Source organism: Orbicella franksi, chromosome 10, assembly GCF_964199315.1.
Source record: "Orbicella franksi chromosome 10, jaOrbFran1.1, whole genome shotgun sequence".
Taxonomy (NCBI): Eukaryota; Metazoa; Cnidaria; class Anthozoa; order Scleractinia; family Merulinidae; genus Orbicella; species Orbicella franksi.
This window is the reverse complement of record NC_138154.1, coordinates 29,606,995-29,632,596: the sequence shown is the minus strand read 5'-3', so window position 1 is coordinate 29,632,596 and position 25,602 is coordinate 29,606,995. Positions and strand designations below refer to the sequence as shown.

At 37.6% G+C, this 25,602-nt stretch overlaps 1 protein-coding gene across 1 annotated transcript; it reads left to right on the top strand.

Moving 5' to 3' along the window:
• Positions 1–18,484: 18,484 nt before the first annotated feature.
• Positions 18,485–25,385, top strand: LOC145499716 (soluble guanylate cyclase 88E-like). The gene is made up of 9 exons (XM_081479241.1): positions 18,485–19,279; positions 19,783–20,033; positions 20,516–20,645; positions 21,208–21,354; positions 22,305–22,451; positions 22,869–23,028; positions 23,147–23,256; positions 24,354–24,443; positions 24,838–25,385. Exons 1-9 carry the CDS (start codon positions 18,485–18,487, stop codon positions 24,889–24,891), a joined length of 1,884 nt encoding a protein of 627 aa, XP_081335367.1. The 3' UTR covers positions 24,892–25,385.
• The last annotated feature ends 217 nt before the right edge of the window (positions 25,386–25,602 follow it).

The window sequence follows — 25,602 nt, the reverse complement described above, 5'->3', positions numbered from 1 at the left end:
GTCACAAAAGTATGCAAAATCACGCAATTTCTGAGAAAAAAGAGCCACATTTGGAGTGTTGTTTTGAGAAGAAACTCTTTCCGTGCTGGCGTTTTTTTTTTTGGTCAAGATTTTGACAAGAAAGTATGAGAAAGACTTACAACCTATTTGGCCACTTAAATATGATACTGTCTTCAGAAACTTGAAGCTGTTGTTGCCACTAGATCGGTCGTCCAACTGCTTTAAAGATGGCTACCTTTAGCTCGAGCTTCGTAGAGGCCACAGTTGCACAAAACACTGCTGTGTTAAAGCGTTGTCGGTCAAGAACCTCAGACACGGCTATTTGTGCTTTTAGGAAAGTTTCCGGACCTCTTTCTAGGCTCATCCACCAAAAGCTCGCCATTTTCTGGCAGTTTGATGCATAAAAGCATGAAATTTTTGTTTGGTTTGCCTTCTGGCCCTCCAGTGGTAGCACTACAACACGAATCTTTGATTCTCTAAACCGCTGATGTATAACAGGATTATAACTACTATTTAGATGGATTATCTCTCCTCCCTCATACCATGTCCTCGCCGAATTCATGAAAAAAATCCACTAACACGTAACGATGTTCTTCGCACAACAACACTGGTCTAATTACCCTACGATGTCGAGGTAAACTATGAATTTTTCTCAGAAACCGCAAAATTTTCCGTACTTTTGTGATTCAGTCCGCAAATTTAGATACACCGTAACGCAAGTCTTCCTTGCGTGATCTATGTGAAAGTAAGTTTCCATGTGTGGAATTTAATAAGGTTTAAGACAATAAAAAATTATTTGCATCACTTTGCTTGTTTTAATTTTTTGTGGTAAAACGTCGATCCAGAACAGTTTTGTCCAGCGTACTATAAGGATACAGGCGTATAAAATTTTGATATATGCCCGATTTCAAGTTCAACTTTCAGCTGTCAAACTGTCAACTTTTTAACCAATGAGATTTTATGAGCTTCGGCTTGTGGTTCCACAGCCACTTTGACAATGTTATGTCGCAATTTATCATCAATAAGAGGACAGACGCATAAAAAACTGACTTCAATTTGTTAAATTTCAACTATATTTTACCTGCCGTTTAGTTTTATAAAGAGTGGTTCTTATTTCTTGGCGACTCTGCAATAGGTGCTGTACGCTTGCCAATTTCGCCAATTTCGTGTCCAGAGCCCATTCGCTTTCTGTCGGCGGGGATTGGCCAATTTAAAAACCGGAAGCAGAAAATCTCGGTTCTGGTTTGCGTGCATACATCTGAATTCAATAATTGTATCTGAACATGCATCGAGAGGTCAACCGCTGCTTCTAATGGTGGCTGAGTTGTTGACTCAGCTCTCCTTCTCCTACTCAAATTCAACCGAAGGATCCGATTCTTGTCGCTGACCAAAAGGATCGTGGCCTCTAGAAAAGAAATCGATGTTATTCCGCCATTGCATTAAAATAGTTTAGTTTGATTCCACGTCAGGGGCCTGTTTCTCGAAGGTCCCGAAAAGTTTTCGCACCCAGGAAAGCCATAGCAAAATCTCAAAGCTTATGGTTACAGAGCTGTTTTATTCACTTAATTTTAATATGACGTTTCAGGCGTATACGCTTCTCCGTTTTTAGATACAGATGAACTAAAAATGGCTTAACGGCCCCGAAAAGTTTCCGGGGCTTTCTAGAAACAGGCCCCAGGACTGAGAAAGAATCTGTGGTTTTCAAAGATTGCCACACATTTCTACAGCCTCTGTGGCGATCGTCCCGTTGTGGTATCATAAACAGATCCTTTACATCACGCGGTATAATAGATATCTCAATTCAGAAATAAACAAAACTCAAGAAAGCATTATTATCCAAAATATTATTTTAAAACGCTTTCTATCAAATGTATTTGATGTTTTCGCCAAAATGTCAAAGCAACGCCCATCACTGTTAAATTTTTTGAAAAAAAAGTCATGCCATCGCAGGAGGAATAATTTCTCTAGCTTTATAAAACAGCTTTTCGAAATTCAAACGTAGAATTGAGAACAACGGTACTTTTCTAACTCAGTTTTTTGGTTAATTATGGCCGGAAAGTATCTCTTTCACTGGGTCAATGGATACAGTTTTTGGGTTGACATGCAAAACTATTGAGCTTTAAAACTGTTTTAACACAAAAGCTGTTTTGGAAAACCGAATAACTACAAAACTTTAAGTTCTCATAGTCACTCAAGGAGGTGATGAAAGTAGCAAAACGTTTTACAAGATTTGCTCACAGCTGTCTAGTATGTTAACTGGATTGCTATGCAAATATGGCAAATCAATTATGAAACCACCTGGTTATACTTCCTAAATGGAGCATTTTAAATTAAGAAATAGTCAAATCATAAATCCTAATTATATGCTACGCCAGTGAATCATACTTGTGATCATATAAGCTTAATATTTGATGCAAATCTTTACTTTTTTTCATGGGGATTTGACTGAAACCGCCACAAAGAAGGAGAGCGAGCTGACTAAAACTGGCTAGGTAAGAGTCGTACATTTTTTTGATATTTAATTGTTAACAGCAAAGAGGGAAAAATGAGAACTGTGATTATTTTAAAAAGAATTCCATTCAAATATTTTTCATACATGTAGCTGAGGAAAGAAAAAAAGAATCACACTAACCAACAGTGCTACCTCTGCATGCGCAGGAAAATTAAAATGACTGTAATCATCATTATTCTTTACCGTATTTTGTGGCAGCTTTAAGATAGTTGTCAGTGTGTAGCTTGAAACTGTTATCGGATATTCAAAGGTATATACAGTCTGGTCTACGTGACACTGTGTGGTCCAAAGATGTCGCAAATGCTCACAGAAACCGCTTCGGGTATGGCTCTTCTTCAACGCTAAATCTCTGCAAAGACATTCGCATCGTTATCTAAATAGAGAGAAAAAGTGTTATGCACGGAACATTATATAAATCTCGCAAGCAAAAGAAGTCTGAATGGCATTTGTCAGTTTGGCTTTTTACATGTTAATGATATTGCTTTTTGAGGCCTATTTATAAACATAAATGTAAACATTGTTGACGCTGACAATCATTCGCCCATTTTCTAAATTTGTTTATGTCCTGATCGCAGCTGAAAGCAAAGTTAATTGGCATTTTGCTGAAAATGATATATTTGAAAATTAATTTGAAAATGATATATTTGAAAATTAATTTTAACTTTTAAACATATCGCCAGAATTCAGCCAGCAAAGGTTTAATAACAAGTTAAGCACCGTCGTTTAAAAGGTTGGAAACTTTAACCTAGCAGCCGGAGGCTAAATTATACGTTTGATACGTCTAAGGTCCGTAGGTTTATGGTCTCGGCCACCGGTGACAACCCCCGAGGCAAATTTATTTGAGAAGAAGCAAACTTTATATGAATAAAAGGTGTCTCTGTCGGCCGAATCAAAGTAGAACCCGGGTGTGATTATTTAACGCTCTTTCAGCTATTCAAATGCGTAGTTATCTCACTGTATTTGTGTTTCCTTGATGTATTCGTTCCCTGTAAATTAAATCCCTGTTTTAAAACCTAAAATCTAAGCCTTACGCAACATTCAGCACACCATGAGTTGCCTCGGCCCTGAGACACAACTTGAATAAATTCACCTTTGTGTGTGTGTGTGTGTGTGTGTGTGTGTGTGTGTGTGTGTGTGTGTGCGCGCGCGCGCGCGCGCGTTTTAAAGTCGACGGGTCTGGCATACGGCCGGTGCGCCTGAAATATAAATTGACCAGTCAGGGCTCAGCACGCAGGAAGTACTCTACAGTCTTGAAGTTGCTGCAGGCAGGAAAGGCATTGAAGTCGGTCGACTCTTCTCACTGGTGACGGCATTTATAATTCGCGAAAAGGAACTTACTGTACTTTTCCAAAAAAACCGTATCAGATCGTAAAAAGTGAAGAAATCAAACATTTTGTCACTCTAAGCTTACCATTTGGGGCCAAAAAGGGGTCGCTCACTTTCGGCCACTCGCACTTCGATCATTGTCGGCAGGTAAGATAAGAGTTCTTTTGAACAAAATATGTTGTTCTTCGTCATATGGTACCTGGACACTTGCCTTTTTCATGCACGAATTGCCATAAATAGAACTGACGAATCAAGTACTCGCAACCGTTTTAATATTTTGCACTTATATAAACAGATTATAGATTTAGCCAAGCCTAAAAGCGAAGTTCTTATAAAGTAATGATCATTAAAGCCTGGCTTCATTACGTCACAAGCACAAGCACAGACATACGCATAAGGGTAGTGAGGACGTCCACAACACAAGAATAAGCACGTAGGCATGCGCAGAAAGGATAATTACCATATTTTCGGTTCTATACATCACCGTTACGGTAAACAAGATGGGGGACTTTCACTTTTGCTAACAGCTGTGCGTTCTCACTTGCACAAGAAGAGCAAACCTTATCGTCCACTGTCGAGACACTGAAGATCATGATAAGAATATAAACAATGTGTTGGAGTGACTAAGTGAGAAACAGGTTACTGTAAATGTTGAAAAGTGCACAAGTGGAGTTGATGGGTTATATAATTGCTCTGTAGCCCAGCAGAAACATCATGCAGCCTGAAAAAAAACATCATGCTGCCACCAGTGAAAAGCTTTTTTAAATTTTGGCTGTGTCCAGCGATACGACTACTAACAATAGCATTCCCAAATCACGTGAACGTTTTTAATCAAAGGCCTACTCTGGGACCTTAAGTCGCTTAAAGTTGCCTAAAGTCGCCTTAAGGGTATTCCACTGAAATAGAACCTGCACTGAGAGTTTTGTGAAACTTTGCCTATTGATTGTTTATATTATAGGAACTTAAATTTTGAAATAAAAATGAGGGGTCCCCACGTTCGTTTAGGAGCAACAGCACCTTGTTTATACCCATATAAATCCTTATAATAGCACCATGATTGTAGTCACGATTGCTCGCTAAATCCACGTTTCCGACGATTGCTTTTTGTTCTACACTGAGAATTGGTCCATATTTATTTTACACGGAGAAATTTATTACTCAACTCAAAACAACAGAAAAAAATGATAGGTCGCCATACTCGTTTGCGAGAAAATGACGATTTACCTCTATGGCCAGGTCCAGCTGTAAAGAAAAAGCCGCCATTTTTTAATGCGCGCGCGCTAATCACGCGTGAGATTATGCGCAGTAGGGATACGCAATGCAATACTGGGGAATAACCTTAAGTCGCCTTAAGTTGCCTTAAGTCGCCCTAAGTCGCCTTAAGTTGCTATCGGCTACGCAATGTTCAAAAGGTTCCTACACACTCAAATTGCCCCCTGTACGAGGTTATTAGACATATAACTGTCACGTTAGGGTAATCTCCACTCCAACCGTATGGAGGAGGAGGCACGATGGCCCCATGGTTGGTGCAATGGACCCCTATTGGGGCTTATTACATTGTGCCAGTAGAGTTTGGCTATTGTATTTTATTTGGAGCATGTCAAAGCAAAGAAAATCACTGTGAAACTACTAGAGATAAAGGGACAATCACATACTTTCAGGAACACAACTTACAGTAATGCAACAAGACTTCGCCTCACCATGCAATATCAATAATTTTGATGGCATCGAAAATAGCAGAGGCTGACTAGGGTCCTTTAAGAAGCAATTATTGTATTATGCCTTAAAGCCATGGTTCCCTTATACATAAAAAAACCCTAATATTATAATAGTCCTACGCCTGGCTAGCCCCCATGTTAGCAGAAATAATGTCTACATGTAGACAATACTTAAATAGGAATGACAATCTGATCTATACTCTCTCACAGATGGCTTTGTATTTCTATTAAGTTTTAATTTTTTCTTGTATTTCATTGTAAAAGAGTTAATAAAAAAGATGTCACTCTGTGTTATCATCAAGAAATATTCTAAATATGGAGAAATATAGCAAATGACTATACTGCAATAATTTTATTTAAGCTTATTTTAATGTTTGTAAGATATTACTGAATCAAATCTTTCGAAGACCTACAGTGTATAATTGATAAACAACAACAGTGAGAGATGTTCCAGATCATCAAGATGAAAAGAAAAGAAAAAAAACAGAAAGATATTTCTGGGTTAAGGCTCAATTCGTTCTAATCACTTTTACACTAAGCAGTAAAAAAAAAAAAATGGTCATCCAAAGTCAATTGGACCGAACTGAGTCTAGGCTTTAAGTACTTTACTTACCCAGTGTAAAAGAGTGACAAAAGTGGGCCATTTCTCCAGCAAAAGTCATTGCAGTTTACTTCCACATTCGGCCAACTCTAAACGTTTGAATTTCGTAATTGGACGAACCAAATTGCAGCATAATATCTATCCTTTTCGTACATTTGATGAAGCCAGGTATTCAAATCATCTTATACACTTAACGTGGACTGCGCTACAGTTACTATCGAAAGCTAAGGTACAGAAAATTGTCTATGATCAATTCTCCGTAAACATGGCCGCCAGGCGAATGTTTGGAACACGTGACTTAGTTTGGCCCCGTGACCTACGTGTACGCGAGGCTTACGCCATATGATTACTCCGACAGGCGTTTAGAAAAAAACAAGAAAGAAAACAAATCGCCAAACTAATACTCTCCGAAATTTGAATATAGTGGTTTATTATCGGGTGATTTGAAATAAATCTACATTAGGGATCACTTAGCAGGAGAACTCGAATTTTCGTGGCACAGGCCGATATATTGTCTCTTTGAAGCATGGAAACCAGTTAGCGGCGCAAGGGTTATTGGGAGAATCAAAATGACGAAGACCAGTGTGTCTGACATCGATATATCAATTTCTAGTATTTCGTTGTGAAAATGTCGTTGTGGGCATTTGGTATGTGTCAGGTGGAAACTAGTGAAAGCTTGGAAGGTATATTTCCTGGTGGTCTGGTCAACCGTGGTAAAAACCCTCTAGAAGATTCGATTCACTGTCAGTAAACTTGCCAGGGTCATCAAAGTTTTCTTGAGCCAGACAAGTACATGTAGCTGGTGAAATTTGGCAGGAAGTGTTCTTACGTAGGAGCAAAGCATGCGGTACTCATTACGGTATTGGGATGTTTTGTCTGACTGAGGTAGGAGAGCAGCAAATCGATTGGGTCCCTGAAAAGGACTGAGCAACTTTGGAAAGCCATGCCATTTGCTAAACTCCTATGCCAAAAGTGACAATGGAGATGCCAAAAATATGGCAGATAAGTCTACCAAGATACCCATTTTTATAATTTGGGAGCATTGTAAAATAAATGCATGTAAATAAGCTAAATTAATTTTAATTTCCCTGTCGTTTGAATAATTTATGGGAAATATACAGACATTTCAAATTAAATTAAGATATATTAAATTTAAAATTTTTGTCACTGTGAATATATTTTTATTAGTTTTGTTTGATCGTTTTATTGTGATATCTTCACTAATATTCATGCTACCTTGCTGGTATTTATTATTATTATTGTTCTTATAGTAGTAACTGCTCAGTGTTGCGGTAATTCTTCTTTTTAGTATTTTTTTTTTTAATGGTTTGAAATCTGTCCCGGGTTGTTCGAAAGCCGGGTAACGCTAACCCAGGTAATATATTCTTTTTATAGAAATATCTTTCACTGCTTATGGTTGTGTAGTTTAGGATGAATCAAACTCAAAAGTGAAAGACAAACAACATAAACAGAAAACTGGACCAAAAAGCTACAAAAATGAAAGTATTCAAAATTCTCTCTAATCCTGGGTTAGTTTAATCAGGCTTTGAACAACCCGGCCCTGGATATTTGAGACTGTGGTGACTTAATTATGTACCAGTATTGGTACAATGTTGGTTTACTGCAAGAGATACATGGAGAGACTGTTGCTAAGTTTAAACTTTTTATCACTCGAGTGAAATAAAGTCTCCTCAAGTCGCCTAAAATTGCCTTAAATCGCCAAAAGTCGCAATGTTTTTTCTGCCAATTCTGCTTAAGTCGCCTAAAGTCGCCTTAAATCGCCCAAAGTCGCCTTAAGTTAAGGTCCCAGAGTAGGCCTAATCAAGACAAGCGATAATTTAGTCACAAGCTAACGTTTATACCCATAATTGTGGATGTTACAAAAATAGATTAAAGTTTTCGGTCTCGGCGACTCGATTCTGATTTTGAAAATAACGCCGGAAGATTCAGTGATCGTTTACATTTAAAGGAAGCCAAACAGCGCGCTAACTATGTACTTATATCATTATTCATAGAGAGAAAAACTTGTGCACGCACAACAGCAAAAACTAAGTGGGTGTTGTTTATATTATCATGTGCGCCTTACCGCGAGAGACCACCATCAGTTCTATATCAGTTATTATTTGTAGCTTACAATCAAAATCTGCCTACTCAACCGTAAATGCAATTAAGTCTTTGATTGAAAAAGCGAGTTTTCTTATTCCAATTTCAAAAGGCAGGTTTTTGAAGACAAAAAAACACCGACCGTCAAAATTATTCTTTGTAGTATTTTGAAGGCTACTAGTAAATGATCGAAAACATGCTTTTCAATCAAGTTGCATCTGTTTTTAGCGCTTAGCATTTTTATGAGAAAAAACACGACACACGATCTCAACCTAAACAATGTCAGTCTACATGACGTAATTTTAAGTACATTAGAGGAACATTTACGCAGACATGTCACCGAATATCTATCTGTGAACTTCCGGTTTAGAGATGATCATTGCGGAAACGTTTCAATGAAACTTCAGGTTTCGTGCCAAGATTGCCAAGTGAAAGGCTATAGCCCTTAGATAATTCAGAATCTAAGTTCCAACTTCATTCTACGCTGGAATCGCGAAGGAAACCATACAATGGTGCAGTATACGCCAGCGAAAAATGCTAATTAACAATTGAAAAGACGGCCAAACATTGGTGAGTGTGTCCGCATCCTTCCTTTAATTTTTACCATGCCACTCTTGAAAATTTGAGTTTAATTTTAACCAGGGCATTTTCGAAACCATCTCATATTGAATTTGCTGATGAAATTGTCATCTTTTTTTCTGGGAGTATATTCTTGCAGTTCGCCTAATATAAGAAAGTTTTTAATTAAGGCGAATGATCGAGCGGCACACGGTTTATGCTATGTGGTCCGCTGCGACCACTGTCGACATAAACGCATTAATTAGAAACGTGGCCACAGGATAACTCTTAATATGAAAGAATTGTCGCTTGTTTCTAATTATTTCTTATCATTTTAGACTCTTACATTTAACTTAGTTGTTATTCAATCGGTCAATCAATCAATCAAGTTACTAATTTCATGCGTGGGAAGAGGTTGCCACCGGTATCCGAACCAGGGCTTCATGTATAAATTTATAAAACGCATGGCAAAAATAACAAACGGAAAAACTAGTTAAATATCAATCAATAGATAAAATTATAAATAAAAGTGTGATAGTGAAATATAAATATAAAATATGAAATAACTGCGTTCGACAGAACGCAGTTCTAATCGCGTAATATATAAAAATTCGAGATCTGTGTTTCTATCTATCTATCAATCAATCTATCTATCTATCGGGGGCACCAATTTGGTCCCCCAAAAGAAATTCTTCAGGGGCGAATGACGTCATCTCTTTGTTCATCCATATGCTTTCTTTCGACTGTTGCGCAATAATGTGGACTTTCGAGTGTCGAGGCGGCTTATTGTAGACTGTACCGGATACTGAAGTTCAGTGTTAATGGCATTTTAAAACCTTGCAGACATGTCTTAATGAAATGTGCACGACTTTTCGTACGAACAGAAAGCTGTAGTTTGGCTACGGGGTGTGTACCCTCTTCTCTTCGACAAAAACCAACGCTGCTTTCTGCTTAATAAATGAAAGGAGGAAATTTGTAGTTTCACTTCTCTCGCCTAGATTTCTGTGCACAAAATGTGCAACATAAACCCAATGCGCGACGAAAGTGTTTGCATAGGAAAAGAGTTCAACTCCCACAGGATTGCTCTGGTACACCAATATGGCCTCCGTTTCATTGTTTTGGAAGTGAAAATGTCCTGTAGCTCTTACCCCAAAGCCAAGGCGATTCAAAGTCGTGTTCGTAAACAAATAATTGTCCTAGTTTTGGTAATAAAAGCAAGTCGTCTCGCGTACCGACGGAACAAACATGATTGGTGTCGATTTACACGGTCAGTACAAAACATGCACTGGGGACTGCGGACTGCGGACTGTGGACTGCGGACTGCGGACTGGGGACTGTGGACTGCGGACTGCGGACTGCGGACTGGGGACTACGGACTGCGAGCTACAGACTACGGACTGGGTACAAAACATGAACTTAGGTATAAAACGTGGACTAAACTTACGGATTGGGCATAAAACGCGCGCAGACTCAGGTATAAAATGGGGATTGCGGACTAAATGCGGCCTACCGACTGCAGTTCATGTATTTTACTGACCCGGTCGTAACTAATATTGCATAATACATGTATAAACGAGAACAAACCCTCTCGTATTCACGTTCTTTGCGATCATTTCATTGATTTTCACCCCTGCTGAACGGAGACCAATTTCACGGCTACCTAAAAGCTCAGGCACAAAATGCTGTCCCTAGAATTTTTTTTTTTTTTTTTTTTCAACATACCAAACCTACGAAAACTCTAACGCACTCTTTAATCTACGATTACTACTAGTATAAAGTTATAGATGCATATATACACCAAGCCAAAAACTGTGACATCTCTCAGCAATGCTAATTAATGTTATCAATTAATGATATCAATGACATTCTGGTCTATTGTAGTCATAACCGCATTAGATAGAAAAGTGAGGATGAAATAATTGTTGATTTCAAAAAATGCCGCTAATTTCTAATTATTTTCTTGTCGTTTTCAATTCTAGATGCTAATAAAAGCACTATTTATATTGAAGAACTTTTACATTTAACTTAGTTGTTATTAAAGTGATAAATGGTATTCTAGGCAGTTATCATATGTAAGTCAGTTTGTCGAGGTTGTTTATTTGTTTATAGTCCGTAGGAAAGTTCTGCATGTTTGTCAATACGGGTAGAAATTTAAGAGAAGGCTTTGAATTAGTATGCGGTAATCAAATATGGTGAAGAGTGAAATTAGGAAATAATTTCAAGCGCGTATTGTCAAAATACCATATGAGCACCTTTTAATATCATGGGTGACAAATTACCCTTACAATCGTGGGGTTCTAACTTTTTTATAGTATCGAGAAATTTCGCGCCAAACGTTGCCATGGCAGTTTTATAAGTCAAAAGTAAAATTGTTAATTAACGCTGAAATTTGGCGCCAAAACTAAGGAGTTATTTGTCACACATGATATTCTAGCTGAAATAATAACTGCGAAGTGAGCCCCTTCAACAAAGCATCCACCATTTTGTTTTGTTGATACACTGAATTAATAGATGACAGCTGCTATTAGGGATAGCTAACACAGACAATGTTTTAAGCATGCGAACAATTTTTAGTACTCATTCTAGTACTAGTACGCATTCTAACTTCACTCGTGCGAACTAACTTTTACCAGCTGTAAAACGTTATTGTTTAACCCTTGAGCTAATCGGTGCTAAAAAGGTCTTCTATTTAAGGCCGTAGAATTAACAAATAAAAATGTTCCAGATCAATTTACAAACATTTCCGAGAATTCCTGATGACTTCCGAGACCTGCGAAGATCAACGAGTAAGTTCCGAACAATTTTTAAGGTCACTAAAATGAGGAGAAAAAAGAAACTGTCCAAGCTACACTGGTATGGAGAATGATCTTCGAGAAGAATACCAACAATGTCAGCATTTGGTATGTTTCCCAGTTTAACCCCCCCCCCCCCCTTTCTCCTTGTACGTCCGTGGGTTAATTTGTTTTTTAAAAATACAGCACCCTTATCATCTGATCTGAGAAGCATCATTCTATTTTGTTGCCTATGAGACCTTGAATTGAATCTTTTGCCCGTTCAAATATGGGATATAATTTACCCTAAGTTCTTATTCCGGCTTATGAACATATCAAACAGCATCTGATAATTTGAACGATATATATATCTTATTAGATGTTTTGGTGTGTAGTATCGCTGTATATTTTCACGAGTTGTCCCGTATTTTGATGAGCCCGTAGGGCGAGTCAAAATACGAACAACGAGTGAAAATGTACAGCGATACTACACACCAAAACATCTAATAGGAGATTTATTATCCAACTGCTGTAGTCAATAATTTTATCAATGAAAGAGGGAGAGAGCGACAGTTTTGCGTGCGCGCCGACCTCTACGGCAAACAGGTTTTCTACTGTACAAATACGGCAAACAGGTTTTCTACTGTGCAATATCGCTGTATATTTGTATTGTTATTTGGACGGTATTCGCTGCAGTTGGATAATAAAGACTTGTGTTAATTTATTAATGTTCATTTCGCTGACGAAAAAATTAACTTTGGGATATTTTGTCGCGTCACATAAAGTTAAATGAAAATGTCGAATGTTAGCAACAACGTACTCATCTCATTAAAAAGTTAAGTTACAACGATGAAAGCCGCTTCAGTCTTGTCCGATCGACAGTACGCTGTATAGCCTTCGTGCCAATACCTTTAGCTTAGAACATTAGGCAAGGAAATGTCGAACGTTAGCGAAAACGTACATATTTCATTAAATAGTTAAGTTACAACAATCAAAGCCGCTCCAGTCTTGCCCGATTGACAGCACGCTATAACCTTAGTGCCAATAACTTAAGCTTAGAACAATTGGCAAAAACCTCTACTAGTAAAAAACACTTGATGGGAATTTTTTCTCACAATCACGTAAAACATTGGCTCTGAATAATTCTGCTTAGAACGCTAATTTGTATAAATTTTGTACTCCCTCGCATAATTTGACAACCTCAAAATATTGCTGTTTGATCACTCAGTTTATTTGAACGTAGTAAGGTATTAATGTTATAAGTATTATATTAATGTTTATTTCCAGCCTCGAATCACTGACAGTTAAGAAAACGAAACTGTCAATCATTGATACAAAAATTAGCAAGCACGTTTGACATATTAGCGTTACCGAACAGAATTTGATAACGAATAGAAGTCAGACATGTATTTATTAAATCCTTTCTGTAGTCTAATTCTGTATCACCGTCAAATTTGGAATGAAATTTGAAATAAATTTTGCGAATTAACTCACGCACAATCAGTATAAAGTTACGAAATAAGACATGACTGAAAAACATGAAGCTTAATGTATTTCGTTTTCAAAATCATGGAAGACTTTTGTAAGAAATGAATGCCTCTTATAATAATCTTATTGAATTTATACGTGTATTTTGCCATTCCTCTGTCAGTTTCTTCAACTGATCGAAAAGAAAGCATAAGGAATGATAACTAAATTATCACTGAGATATGTGAGTGGAAGTCAATGGAAGAGAAACATCCGAAACAGCGTGTTAAAAATACATCCCACCTTTACCTTGGTTCGTGTTGATTTTGTGAACACAAGAGATTAGTTATTTTGATTCGACATTTCAAAGCGCTAGTTAATTACTTGCGTTCTATTCGTCAGTTTTAATTCGACAAGGTCAACTGAATGGAGTAAGTTTCTCTCGGTTTCATTCAGTCGCCATTTCTTGTATAAATAATATATTACTGGAAACGCTGGGTATAATAACTTTAGAACTGCGACTGATGAATTACTTGCTGCTGAAGAAAATTAGAGGCAAGGCCGCTTAAATCATTCATTCGCGACTCCACAGACAAAGGTAAGCGTATTTCTTCAATTTTATTTGCAGCATTTAGTAGCCAAATCTTTCAAGTCGGGGACGTTGTGTACTGGTAACTTTAGAAACTGTTATATTGAGGTTACGCCGATCTGTTTTGCTAAACATTGTACAAAAAGAAACATTGCATCTTCCAAACACTTCCACTACATGAACCACGACACTTATTGTCTAGATATATAAGCAATCTTTTCTTGCTTTTTCTCTGAAATAAGGTTTTTATTGACGCCCAAATTGAGGAAGACAAAGTAAAGTTACATTTTTGTTTGCGACGCCTTATCAAAATTTGAAAATGTTTGCCTGGAAATCAGTTTTATTTCTTTAATTCGAATTAAATTAGAATGTATATGCAACTTCCATTCGTCTTCATCCACAAGAGATGAAAAATTAATTAAATCCATGTTAAGATCGTCCATCTACACATTTCTGTTGTAAAAGGTGTAAAAGTTAATAAAGAGCGAGATCTGCGATAACGCATTTCGTTTAAATTAATCTGTACCGATCTGATAAGTTATCAATTTTCTGCGAGGAAAGTCGTTGATAATGAAACTTTTTTCACAATTGCGTTTACAGACAATCCAGCCAATATATTCTGTGTTCTTGAAAAAAAATAGCAATTCTTAATAATTAATTCTTTCCTATTTATAGTTACTCGGAAATTGTAGTATTTTAATTACAGGATGGAAAGAAGGGATATAATTACGATCTTTTTTCATTGTATGATTTCAAAGTTTTTCCTCATTATTCACTTCAAGAAATTATCTTTTTATGATTTTGTGTCTCTTTTAAAAGCAGATATTTCCTTTTAAGAATAGTGTATTGAGACCATGAAGTTAGCAAAAGTGTCATGACGTCAATAATAACAAACGAGATTTTTCTAGAACATTTACGTAACCGTAAATGGAGGGCCCCTCTGGATATCAGCCTCGTCGCTGAATGGGCCACCCTGGCTAAATAAAGTTTACCTTTACCTTTACCTTTACCTTTACCTTTAACTTTACCTTTACCTTTACCTTTACCTTTACCGTGAAGCTAACGGCCGTTATCACTTCTTGTTAAAAGTCTGAATGGCGTAGATCAATTTTACTTCAAAACAACAAAGACAACACCAATTTCACCAAAGGGATTCTCTTTCGGAGTCTGGTTTTTGGAATCAAGATACCATACCAACCAAAAACTTTAGAAGCTAAAGGAGTTAAGTATCAAAGCATTCAAAAGCATCAAATCAATAGTTTTATATAAATAGAATCAGGTTAAAAATGTCTTGAAGATTAGAAGAACAAAGTGCAACTGTTAACAACTCTTGAGTATCTTTCCTCTTTAAGGTTTTAACATAAGAGAGACTTCTTATATCATAGATAGCGTTAGAAGAGTAGCTAATTGAGATCACCTTTTGTCAGTTCTTGGTTGAATTAGTGTTGTGACGGGTTAACAATTATAGTACCTTCCTATAAGTATTTAATTTCTCTCCTGATCACCTTCAGAAAGTTTGATAGTTTTTCTTAGAATTCTTCCCATTCTTCCCCATTAAGTTTATAAAAGCTGTTTCTGTGCGAACACTTTTTGCTCTGAAAATGGAGTAAAACAAAAAAAGCGTCAGATTTCTCATGGTGAACACAGTATATTTTTTCCTCGAATCAATTAATTGGCATTTTATCAACACTGATTTTACCGGAAAGCCCTGAGTTTTTACAAATAACTGATAAAATCCTACATTTCTCCTTTTCTTCCTTTCCGGATTTGTTAGATTAAAATTGTGCGATCATTTAATTCCGGCTGCGTTTAACAGTCACATTCGCTTCAAAAAAGTGTTTAAAAAAATGTCATTCTAGGAAGTCAACATGAAAACAGTAGCAACGAGGAGGATTTCTCAGAAGTATCAATAACAGTAATAGATCAGCCTGTAAAACTAACGACTGAGCTGCTAAAAACATTCACACTAAAATATAACTACCAAAAATTAGAAAATGACTGCATGAGCGTTATACAAAACAGGAGAATAAAACTTGAAATAGTTTCAGATATTAAGCATATCCGGTACTTCGGTATCGCTCATATAAGTTCATACATTCACTGAAATCGATCTTCTACTATCCTTTTTTGCTAATATCTATGAAAACTTTCTACATTAATGCATGATCTGACATCTGTCATTTATTGTTATCTAAGTATTTCCTCGGTAATGTTCCCCGCGCAGTAAATTAAAGTGCTCCATTTTGTTTCATTAATATCACACTTTATATAACCTCAGCCCTAGGCAACTTGGAATTTATCGAGAATTGTTATCGTTTGCGGCGAAATCTGCTTCCGTTTAGAACATTTCTTTCTCTCTCCCCTTAAACAAAAGTAATTTATAAAGTTTTAGAAGTCCAACGAAATTTGGTGATAAATTAAGAGTTTCTTCTAAAACTGTGCATACCACTCGAAATCCCTTCTGTTACATGTTCCATTAAGACACTATTACTGTTATCATGATTTTTATGGATTAGCTTTATTTCTCATTTCTGTCAGACACCAATATCTTAAATTCGCTCAAATCCGCCGCCATTGGTGATTTTTTTTTTCGGCTTGCACTAATTATCTGTCACAGGCGAGACAAGCATAGATGTTAGCGAAATCTAAAATATCGCAGCTTTGATCGAGCTATGATAAAAAAAAAATTGTCAAAGTAATTGTCAATAGTTTGGATTTTTGTACCGATTATTTTAAAGTCCACTTTTACGTACCTGGTAAGTCGCTTTGGACTTTTTTTCATTTTATTTTTATAATTTAATATAACAGCCCTTTTATTTGTAACTATTTTTTTTGAAAGACCATGAAGCGAGCGTTTATGAGAATACATATCATTTGAGCGGAGCAAAACATCAGAACTGCGTTATTTATAATAGAGAATGATGTTGGTCATCTTTTCAATTTAATGATGAAAAATACAAAAAAAAAAAAACGGAAAAAAACACAGAGGACATTTCTGCCGTTTAGTTATTGGGTGATTGACGAAGCCTGATCGGATTAGATAAACAGGGCCATGGAGGATAAATCACTTATCGCCTGTTTGCGAGAACTGCAGACTCTGTAGAATAAACAAAAACAATCTCCATCGGCCTAAATGAAATATAAAATGTTTCAGCTTAAAATAATGTTTGTAATGTCGCGAAGAAAGAACTGATTTTTTTTACAAGAGATGATTTGCTGAAAATAATGATAGGACGTCGAGTGAACATTATATAGATGGACTAAACACTGAATTTACCAGATTTGATTAAATGATGCGATATTCATTGTCAACAGACTTCAAAAAACGAACAGTTATTATAAAAATATATTCACTTTATGGCTCAAGATGAAGACAATATAAGTTTTGATCTGACCACGAAAGTTCAATATTGGTGTTTTTACGGCTAAGGATGCTGAAAAACATTTCTTACAGGTTTTACAATCATGATAACCTCAGCTGAAGCGTAGAAAAAATCCAATGATGCAATGGATATCAGTTTTAGTCGACCTTGTTAGAAAACCGATAATCAACGTGCCCGGAGTGTTTTCTATAACGTGATATGTTAGAACAGTGACAACAGGAAGCCAATCAGAAGCAAGTCAATGAAGTTTATGAAAGCTTGCAGGTGTCTAAGAAGATTGAATAAAATATTGTAACGTTAAAAATGTAAAAAAAAAAAAATAATAAGTAGGAAGAACCTCTCTGAAGATAGCATTTACTAAAATGCAGTTGTTTTTATTATGCAAAGGGAAGCGTTCTCTTGAAATGGAAGACAACAAGTCAAAATTAAGTCAATCAAGAGAGAGAATTAAAGGAGCTACTTCACAGTTTGCGCATTCTGAAACGTTAAGCCTAAATTTTTCAAATTTGTCGTTTGCAGTCCGTGTTTATCTTCTCCATCCTTAACCATCATTGTTCCTTAATGTTTCATCATCATCTCTTTGGTGTTTTTCCATCTTAGTAAACTACTATTTTCAGCTTTTCTTCAATTTGAAGGTTATTTTGTACAGGGCCAAAATACCGTGACTGAGGTCCCTTAATGACAGATATGTTCACTTGCTAACGCCCCACTCTTCATAAATGAAAACTACGATAAAAGTTGTAGTTGTTAGTTAAAGGGTGACAAGATGTGCGCACTTTGGCCAATGCGAGTTAATTTTACTCTCTATGGACGTTCAGTACAATCAGTGTTGAAGATACCGAGAGCAATCTGCCAGTTTTGATCGGCGGCTTTTCAATTCACGGCCGGATCAGTGAAAACGGCTTGCATTGCCAGATGCTGTTCAATATTATACAAAGAAATAGACAGCAAATTCTGGGACGTATTGTGCCGAGCAATGACCAATCATCAGTACAGTTAATAACGTTTTCCAAGCTTGTTAGCTTCTAAGCCAAAGTTTCTGAGTGTCCAAGAAAATCTTATTAGAACATTATGCCCAAATTCAAAAATGGTGAAAGATACAAAACTCCCTAAAATGTCTCTGTGACTTGTAATGTATAACAAACAAAATGTTTTAATATATTTCTAGCCCTTGTCAAAGTAGAAGATAAGATGTCAGTTGTCGGAAGATAACTATCACTTAACACCGAAAAAGTTGATGATGCACTTGACTGGCATCGTATGATAGACAATCAATGAATAGGTAACAAGCGTTTAGGCTGCGACCAAAAACACAATACATATATTTCGGTAAAGAAATGATACCTCATTAGGCTAAGGTATCTGCTATAGCAGGGCAATATAGTTTCACAGTGTTCAAATTTTGTTACACATATTCCAGGTTTCACATCAGAACTAAGAGACCTACACATTCAACATGTACGGAATGCTACTGGAAAGTGTTCAGTACTACCTGACCGAGAAATACGGCGAGAAGACATGGGAAAAGATCCGCGAACGCGCTGAGATTACTGATCATTTGTTCATTACACACAAACGCTATAGCGAGAGCTTCATGAAAAAGATCGCCGATGCTGCGGAGGAAGTCCTTGGAGATGAAACCGACATGGTTAGCGATGATTTTATGCAATATTTTGGCGCTTGTTTTGTAAAGTTCTTCAGTCATTACGGATACGATCGGATCATTCGCGTGAGTGGTAGATATCTCCGGGATTTCCTCATCGGAATTGACAACCTACACGAGCACATGCGCTTTGGTTATCCAAAGATGTCGTCACCAAGCTTCTTCTGTGAAGAAGAAACGAGTACAGGTCTAACTCTGCATTATATTTCAAAACGAAAAGGCTTCATGTACTATGTGATTGGACAAGTCAAGGAAATCGCATCTTCGTTTTACAACTTGGAAGTGGACATCAAAATACTCGGCAATAAAGTCACTAACAGTACTACCCGCGTGGTTTACCGCCTTGGTTTCAACAACACTGGGCACAAAGTTCGCGGGCCAAACTCATTAACTGTTCAGAGCAAGCGCAGTGTCAGTGTTGAAGTGTTTTTTAGCATATTTCCTTTTAGCTTTGCCTTGTCGTGTGATATGACAATCAATATGGCAGGGCATGGAATCATATCAACTATTGGAAGTCGAATCATCGGTAATGACGTAAGAGAGATGTTTACAATGAGGAGACCAAACGCAGAGTTCACTTGGGAAACAGTAAGAAACTCAGTTGATTTTTAGAGACTAATCGTTAAAGATATTTTGCATTGTTCTTGTAAGAACCTGTAAGTTAAGTCTGCATACGAGCCAAGTGGTCCATCAAACCGGCGCTTATCTCCGGTTTTTGTAGCATGAGGTGATTAGCAGTATTTCTACTCTCCTTGGTGCAGAAATGGAGGGAGGCACTGTGAGAGTTAAGTGTCTCGCCCAAGAACACAACGCAATGACCCTGGCCAGGGCTCGAACACAGACCGCTCGATCCGGAGTCGAGCGCATTAACCATGAAGCCTCCACTGCACTGTTATTATACACTAAGATAATGGGAAATATCGATTGGTATTCACATTTAGATATTATCGAGACGCTAAAATCTCTTCTACGGAGATTTTGCAGAATAGACTTCAGCTTGTTTACCTTTAACAACCTTGTTAACAATTATTTTCCTGTTATTTATTAAGTTAGAGCTGGGTTTAAACTTTTGGTTTATATGCGCTTTTTAGTTTAAGACGAGACATGTGATTTTTGAGTTGGTCTGCACGATTCCAACAACCCGTCGTCCGACAATGGCAAATTTTAGGATGCAGCAGTCCTCTTTCAACTTACAAAGCAACGGCACGGAATGCCCTCTTTTTCTCTCCACTGAGAAGGAAAGCTACGAGTCCACGATGTCCTACAAACCTAAACTCCATCTCAAAGGCATGATGAAGTTCATGGAATCCTGGAATAAGATACTCTACATCTGCTCGCCATTGTACGTTAGTATTTGTTCGTAGTGCACCAGATTATCATACCTGCTGCAATTTTCGTTTCTCACCCCATGATCTACCTGATTTTACACTCTGTATCTCAGTGTTTTTGGAGTTTCCCGGTATCTCAAGGAAGGCCAGGGAAATGCGCCGACCACAACGTATTGAAAATATAAGTTCGAAATGGAAGGCTATTTCTACCGTAAGAGTTACAGATCTACTGATCTCTCTGTCGAGTTGCTCTTGTCAAGACTAGGTAAATGTAGCCAAAAATAGTATGGAGAGTGACAAGAGACCAGGATTTAGCCAATCACTTGGCATGTCGGTTGTAAGCGCCCGCTTCTAAGCCGCCCCATTTATAGCCAGGAAGTCTAGGAATCAATGTTTACTTATAACGTATGTTTGATAATTCTTTACATGTTGTTTACTATTAGTATACGGGTATAAAGGAGCTACGCCGTGATATGCCTTACTTTGTTCTAAACAGAATAGGAGGAGTGGAAGAGATGACTCGCATTGGTCTCTATATGAACGACCTGGGTTTGCATGACACGTCACATGAAATGGCGCTCTCTGGAATAAAACCGCTGCCCCAACTAGAGATGGCCAGAGACCATGTAAGTTTCAAGAGGTTGTGAGACTCGAATCTTAGGCATCGAGCTTGGTGCACACTAAGGCGGTTCTGCAATGCTTTCTAAGAGAACCACATAGTTAAACGTGACAATTAACACCAAGGGATTGCACTTAAAAGGCGACTAAGCTTAAGTCTTCGGGAACAAGCCACATTTACATTACTTTTTTGTATCCTGCCTGTTCTGACGTTTGAAGGTGCACTGGAGACGTCAAAACCTCCTCGTATTCACCTTAATATGCGAATTTAAAAAATGACGTTTATATAAACAACGGCACTGATGCAACTTAAGTGGATGGACTCCAATACTGTTGTAGCTTTGGAAGGAAAAGCTAAAAGTCTCATTAATTAACCTTTTCCTCCCGGTACATGTAATCCTAACACCATAAATTCGCGAAGAAATGAATACTTTTGTCTTCGTCTTCTAATTTACGAAGGATAGAAAATTGGACATTAATGACATCCCAGTATAAGCTAGTATAGATACCGAAGAAAGTGTGTTATTCGCCGTCATCTAAATGATAGCTTAATTTTATTTGGCTAATTAGGAATTCGACAAAGGAAAGGCCTTAGAAGAAAACATGGAGAAGCTGGCGCAGGAGAGAAAAAGAAGCGAGGAGCTGCTCTGCAGAATGATGCCAAAAGCCATCGCTGACAGATTGAAACTCGGAGGAAAAGCAGTGGAAACTTGTGAGGTAAATTTGCTAAGATGAAAAGTAAAGATGGAAACCATTTTACGAGGTTTATAAGAAGTCTTCATTCTATTCTTTGCCTGTCACCTTCTCTTTTCAGTTCATGATAAGTATATAGATGTAGTTGAAAAATCATGAGGTCCGTATTGGGAAAAAATTGGTTGAAATTCCTATAGTGTATGAGACCGAGCCGTGCATAACGTATTGCAACTGACAAACAAAACAAGTAAGGGCTGAACGAGCTACAGCTTAAAGAGGCTAGATAACGCTATTTTAGGCAATTTCAGCACTGATCAGATGGTCATAGAATTAACTAAAATATCACAAAAACGGCTCAAAACTATAGAAGATCTCAAACAAAACACAGGAAAGCCAAGAAGGGACATGGACGGACAAAACTGGAGAGGATTAAAATGGATTGCATTTGGGTAAATTTGAAAAACGTTGGCCCACCTGTTTTCACATTTATATCAGATTGTATCAAAATGTAATTTACACAGCTAGGAAATCATTATCAGTTGTTATGTGGCCGTGATTTTGCAAAATGAAAGACTTTTGCTCTGCCAATTTGACGTTTAGAGCTCATAGTTAACAAAATTAGACAAAACTACCTAAAATAGCGTGACCTAGCCCATTTAATTTAAGAAGCGAAGTGTTATTACATTGTTCTCATTTACGACTTTGCTAAGCAAAAGACATGCATTCCGATGGGCAAGCTTACCCGAAAACCTTGTGTCCACTCTAAGATTGTAATTATTGATCCTTTATGGTACGCTTCGGTTGCAATGTATCAGGCGAATTTGGTCGAGCTATGGTTCGTAATTTAGTGAGACATAGCCGAGCCAAAATTTCCATGGCAAGACCAAACGAGGTTGATGTCAGGCCGAAACGTAAAGCCGGTTAGGTAATTTGCAGCGTGAATCACCCTGTTAAGACTAACATTCTTATTTTAGTATTTTGAGAACGTTACTGTGATGTTTAGTTACCTGGATGGCTTTGTCACCATTTGTTCTCAAGTGGACGCCATGGAAGTTGTCAACCTTGTCAACAATATGTTCATTTCGTTCGACAAGTTGACTGAACAGCATGATGTTTATAAGGTAAAAACAATAAGTAAAATAGCTGACGGATCAACGAAAAATATGTTCTCATCTGTTAATCCCAGCAGCTACAGTGCGTCATTGTAACCTGTTGGCAAGAGACTTCGAACTTGATTATCAGCGAAGTCGACACTCATTCTAGCATTACAATCACACATTTTCTAAATGGCTCTTTGTCTCTATACCAAAACGAGTCTTAATTTTCATACATGAATAGTTTCTTTTGAGGACTTGTTTTCTTATAGAAGAAAAAGGCAACTCGGACATGGTTTTTGAATAAAGTCATTGTCTGACACGTTTGGAATGACATCTGAGGGGCGTCTAAAGATGAAATACGTGAGCTAGTCTGACAAAAATAGACGACATTTATCTCTATATTAAAAAAGATCGATTTCATTAATCGTGCGTGTGTTATAGTTTGAAACCTTAGGGGATGCAATGTACATGACGGTCAGTGGTGCTCCAGTGAAGAAGGCGCGTCATGCTGAGCCGATCTCGGCAATGGCCCTTGATATGTTACAAGCTGTTACACTCCTCAAGAATCCCACCAATAAGAAGCCGATGACAGTAACTATTGGTAAGTTACGACATTTCCCCGCAGTAGAACTTTTAGACTCTTTACGATTCAGTTGACAGACGCAAGAGAAATTAAACTTAAAGTTGAATTTCACGTCCCTTTACCTGTTATCCATCAGGTATGCATTCTGGCCCCGTGGCAGCGGGATTAGTTGGTGAGAGGACACCCCAGTACTGCCTGTTTGGAGACACGGTTAACATTGCCTCACGGCTCAGGACTACTGCCCTAGTAAGTTGCTCGAAAAATCTTCGTATTCTTTTCTACTCAATTTTTACCGCCGGGCTGGGCACAGGTAGCGCAAAATACTTCAAGGCAATTACATCTAGGGTAGATGATGGCAGGCTGGAGTCCGGATGCAGAGGTCCGGATATAGACAACATTTATCAGGGGCACCCAACGACCGTTTTCTCTCAAATGCTTTTAAACGGTGTATTGGGCTATCTGGAGTACTTTTAGAGCTCTGTAGGTTAACTTTAGGTTGCGCTAAAAAAATTTTATCTTTTCGGTTATTCTAGGGGAACTTGAGTATTCTCGAGTTTATTAGGGCTTTTTTGTCCATTTCCCGAAAACCTTAGGTCTTATCGCCTTTCCGAAAATGATAGCTGACCTTTTTTCGGTACTCAAAACGACATTTTGAACAATCCGAAAACAACAGACATTAAATTTCTCATATCACGAAAGTTCGAGGTGACAATCCTCAGAGGGGATTAAAGGCCCTCCGAACAGATAATTTACCGAATTATCCGTTGGGTGCCCCTGATTTATTTTGCTCTTACTCTACTCCTTCGACCTCAGAGTGTATAACTGGGAATTATCATTCGATGCATTTTTTTTCGTCCTTTTCATTGGTCGAGAGCCAACCACACGACCTGCAAATGGCTGCCTACAAATAATGGTCTTTTCATGCGTAGTACCATCTAAAAGTGTTTTGCTGCAAATTATATTCTGCTCAATGCCTCATTGTAACCATGATCGCTAGTGCAAAATGGCAGATTTCTTCCCTGAGCTATCAGAGAGTGATTTAAATAATAATTGATCTGCTCTCCACTGACAAAGCACGTTACTTTGCTCAATCTCGTTCAATACTTGTTAATTATTTGCATAAAATTGTTAAGGAAACTTTTCAAAATGCCAGATTTTTACTTGGAATCGACAAATATGGTCAAATAAGACATCCTGGTGTAAGCTTAAAGAATCCAAGTGAATTCATCTTACAGAAATGGACGCTACGTAAGAGCATCGACGAAGTAGAAGAAAGTGGAGTAGAAGAAAGTGAGGCGATACTATCTTACTATAAATAAACCTCTTTTTTCTTTACTTTTCAGCCAATGAGAGTCCATATCAGTGAAGCGACTAAAAAATGCTTGGAAAATACAGAGTTTCGAACGGAATTTCGTGGTGTAGTAGAACTAAAGGTGATGAAAATAACTGTTATTTAACGAACGGAATAAGGAAGTCATATTGGGAAATAAATATCAAAGTAAACTTCTATTCTCCCGAGGTCTCTTGTAAGCATTTTGATCAGCCAGTCAACCAGTCTGTCAGCCAGTCAGCCAGTCAGCCAGTTAGTCAGCCAGTCAGTCAGTCAATCAGCCAGTCAACTCTGTTTTGTAGCTGCGTCGTTAGGCAAAGTGGTGGCAATTTTTTTACCCTCCGTTTGTTTTCAGTCAGCCTTATCTTCTGGTTTCCACCAGTTCCTCTGTTGTTGCTAGCCTGAGCAACTGATTTTGCATTGTACACTACTTCTAATGGTTGTTAGTTTTGCGATTGTTGTTAGTAACAAAGTTTTTCCTTTTTCTTTATCAACAGGGGAAAGGAAAGACCCGCACTCACTGGCTCATTGGAAGGAAGGCTTCAACATAACATCCCTGATACGTTTCTGTGATATGACGCAAAAATATTTGGGATATTTGTAATGTGAAGCTATTTTTACATTTCGGTTTTCCAATTCTTTTGTACATAAAGCCATGCGCACAAAAACGTTACGTGTAATGAAAGACAAAGGCAAAAAACTTAACGACACAAAAAAAACTAGTTATATTATGACCAAGATTCCTAGCCCTAACAGGCCGAGTAACTTGACATCGAGAGTTCACAGCCCACTTCTTTTGCCCTGGGAAGTGAAGAAAAGTGGGAAGGGAGGGGAGGGGGAAATTTAGCTATCCAACATTTTGTTCACATCTGCATAATGGACTCAGTAAAACAAGTAAAAAATGAAAACACTGTTTACAAAGAAATGACAACTACCTTGGGATTTTGAAGTGGGAACTTACAAGAAGTCCACTCCTACCCAATTGTTCGTTAATTGAGTGAGTGAAGCATTTTATTCATGATCTGTGGCTCGGATATTGAGGGTCCCAAGCATTCACGTTAATCAGTAATTAATTGATTGTTTGACCTGTTAAGAGATTGAAGGTCAATTAAATTGGACGTTTCTCGCCCTGTTTAAATTGTAATTTTTGTGATTAGATATCAGCAAAAGAAAGAACACAGTGTTTATTATTAGTATTCAAGTTGGTAGGCCAAAAAGAGGAGTGATAGATCCAGTCGGAGCTGAAATGAGCAATCACTTAG

Coding starts and splice junctions, on each gene's coding strand:
- LOC145499716 (XM_081479241.1), top strand. CDS start 18,485: ATGTACGGAATGCTACTGGAAAGTGTTCAGTACTACCTGACCGAGAAA. Junction 21,355..22,304: donor AAGCAGTGGAAACTTGTGAG/GTAAATTTGCTA, acceptor TTCTTATTTTAG/TATTTTGAGAACGTTACTGT. Junction 22,452..22,868: donor AACAGCATGATGTTTATAAG/GTAAAAACAATA, acceptor CGTGTGTTATAG/TTTGAAACCTTAGGGGATGC.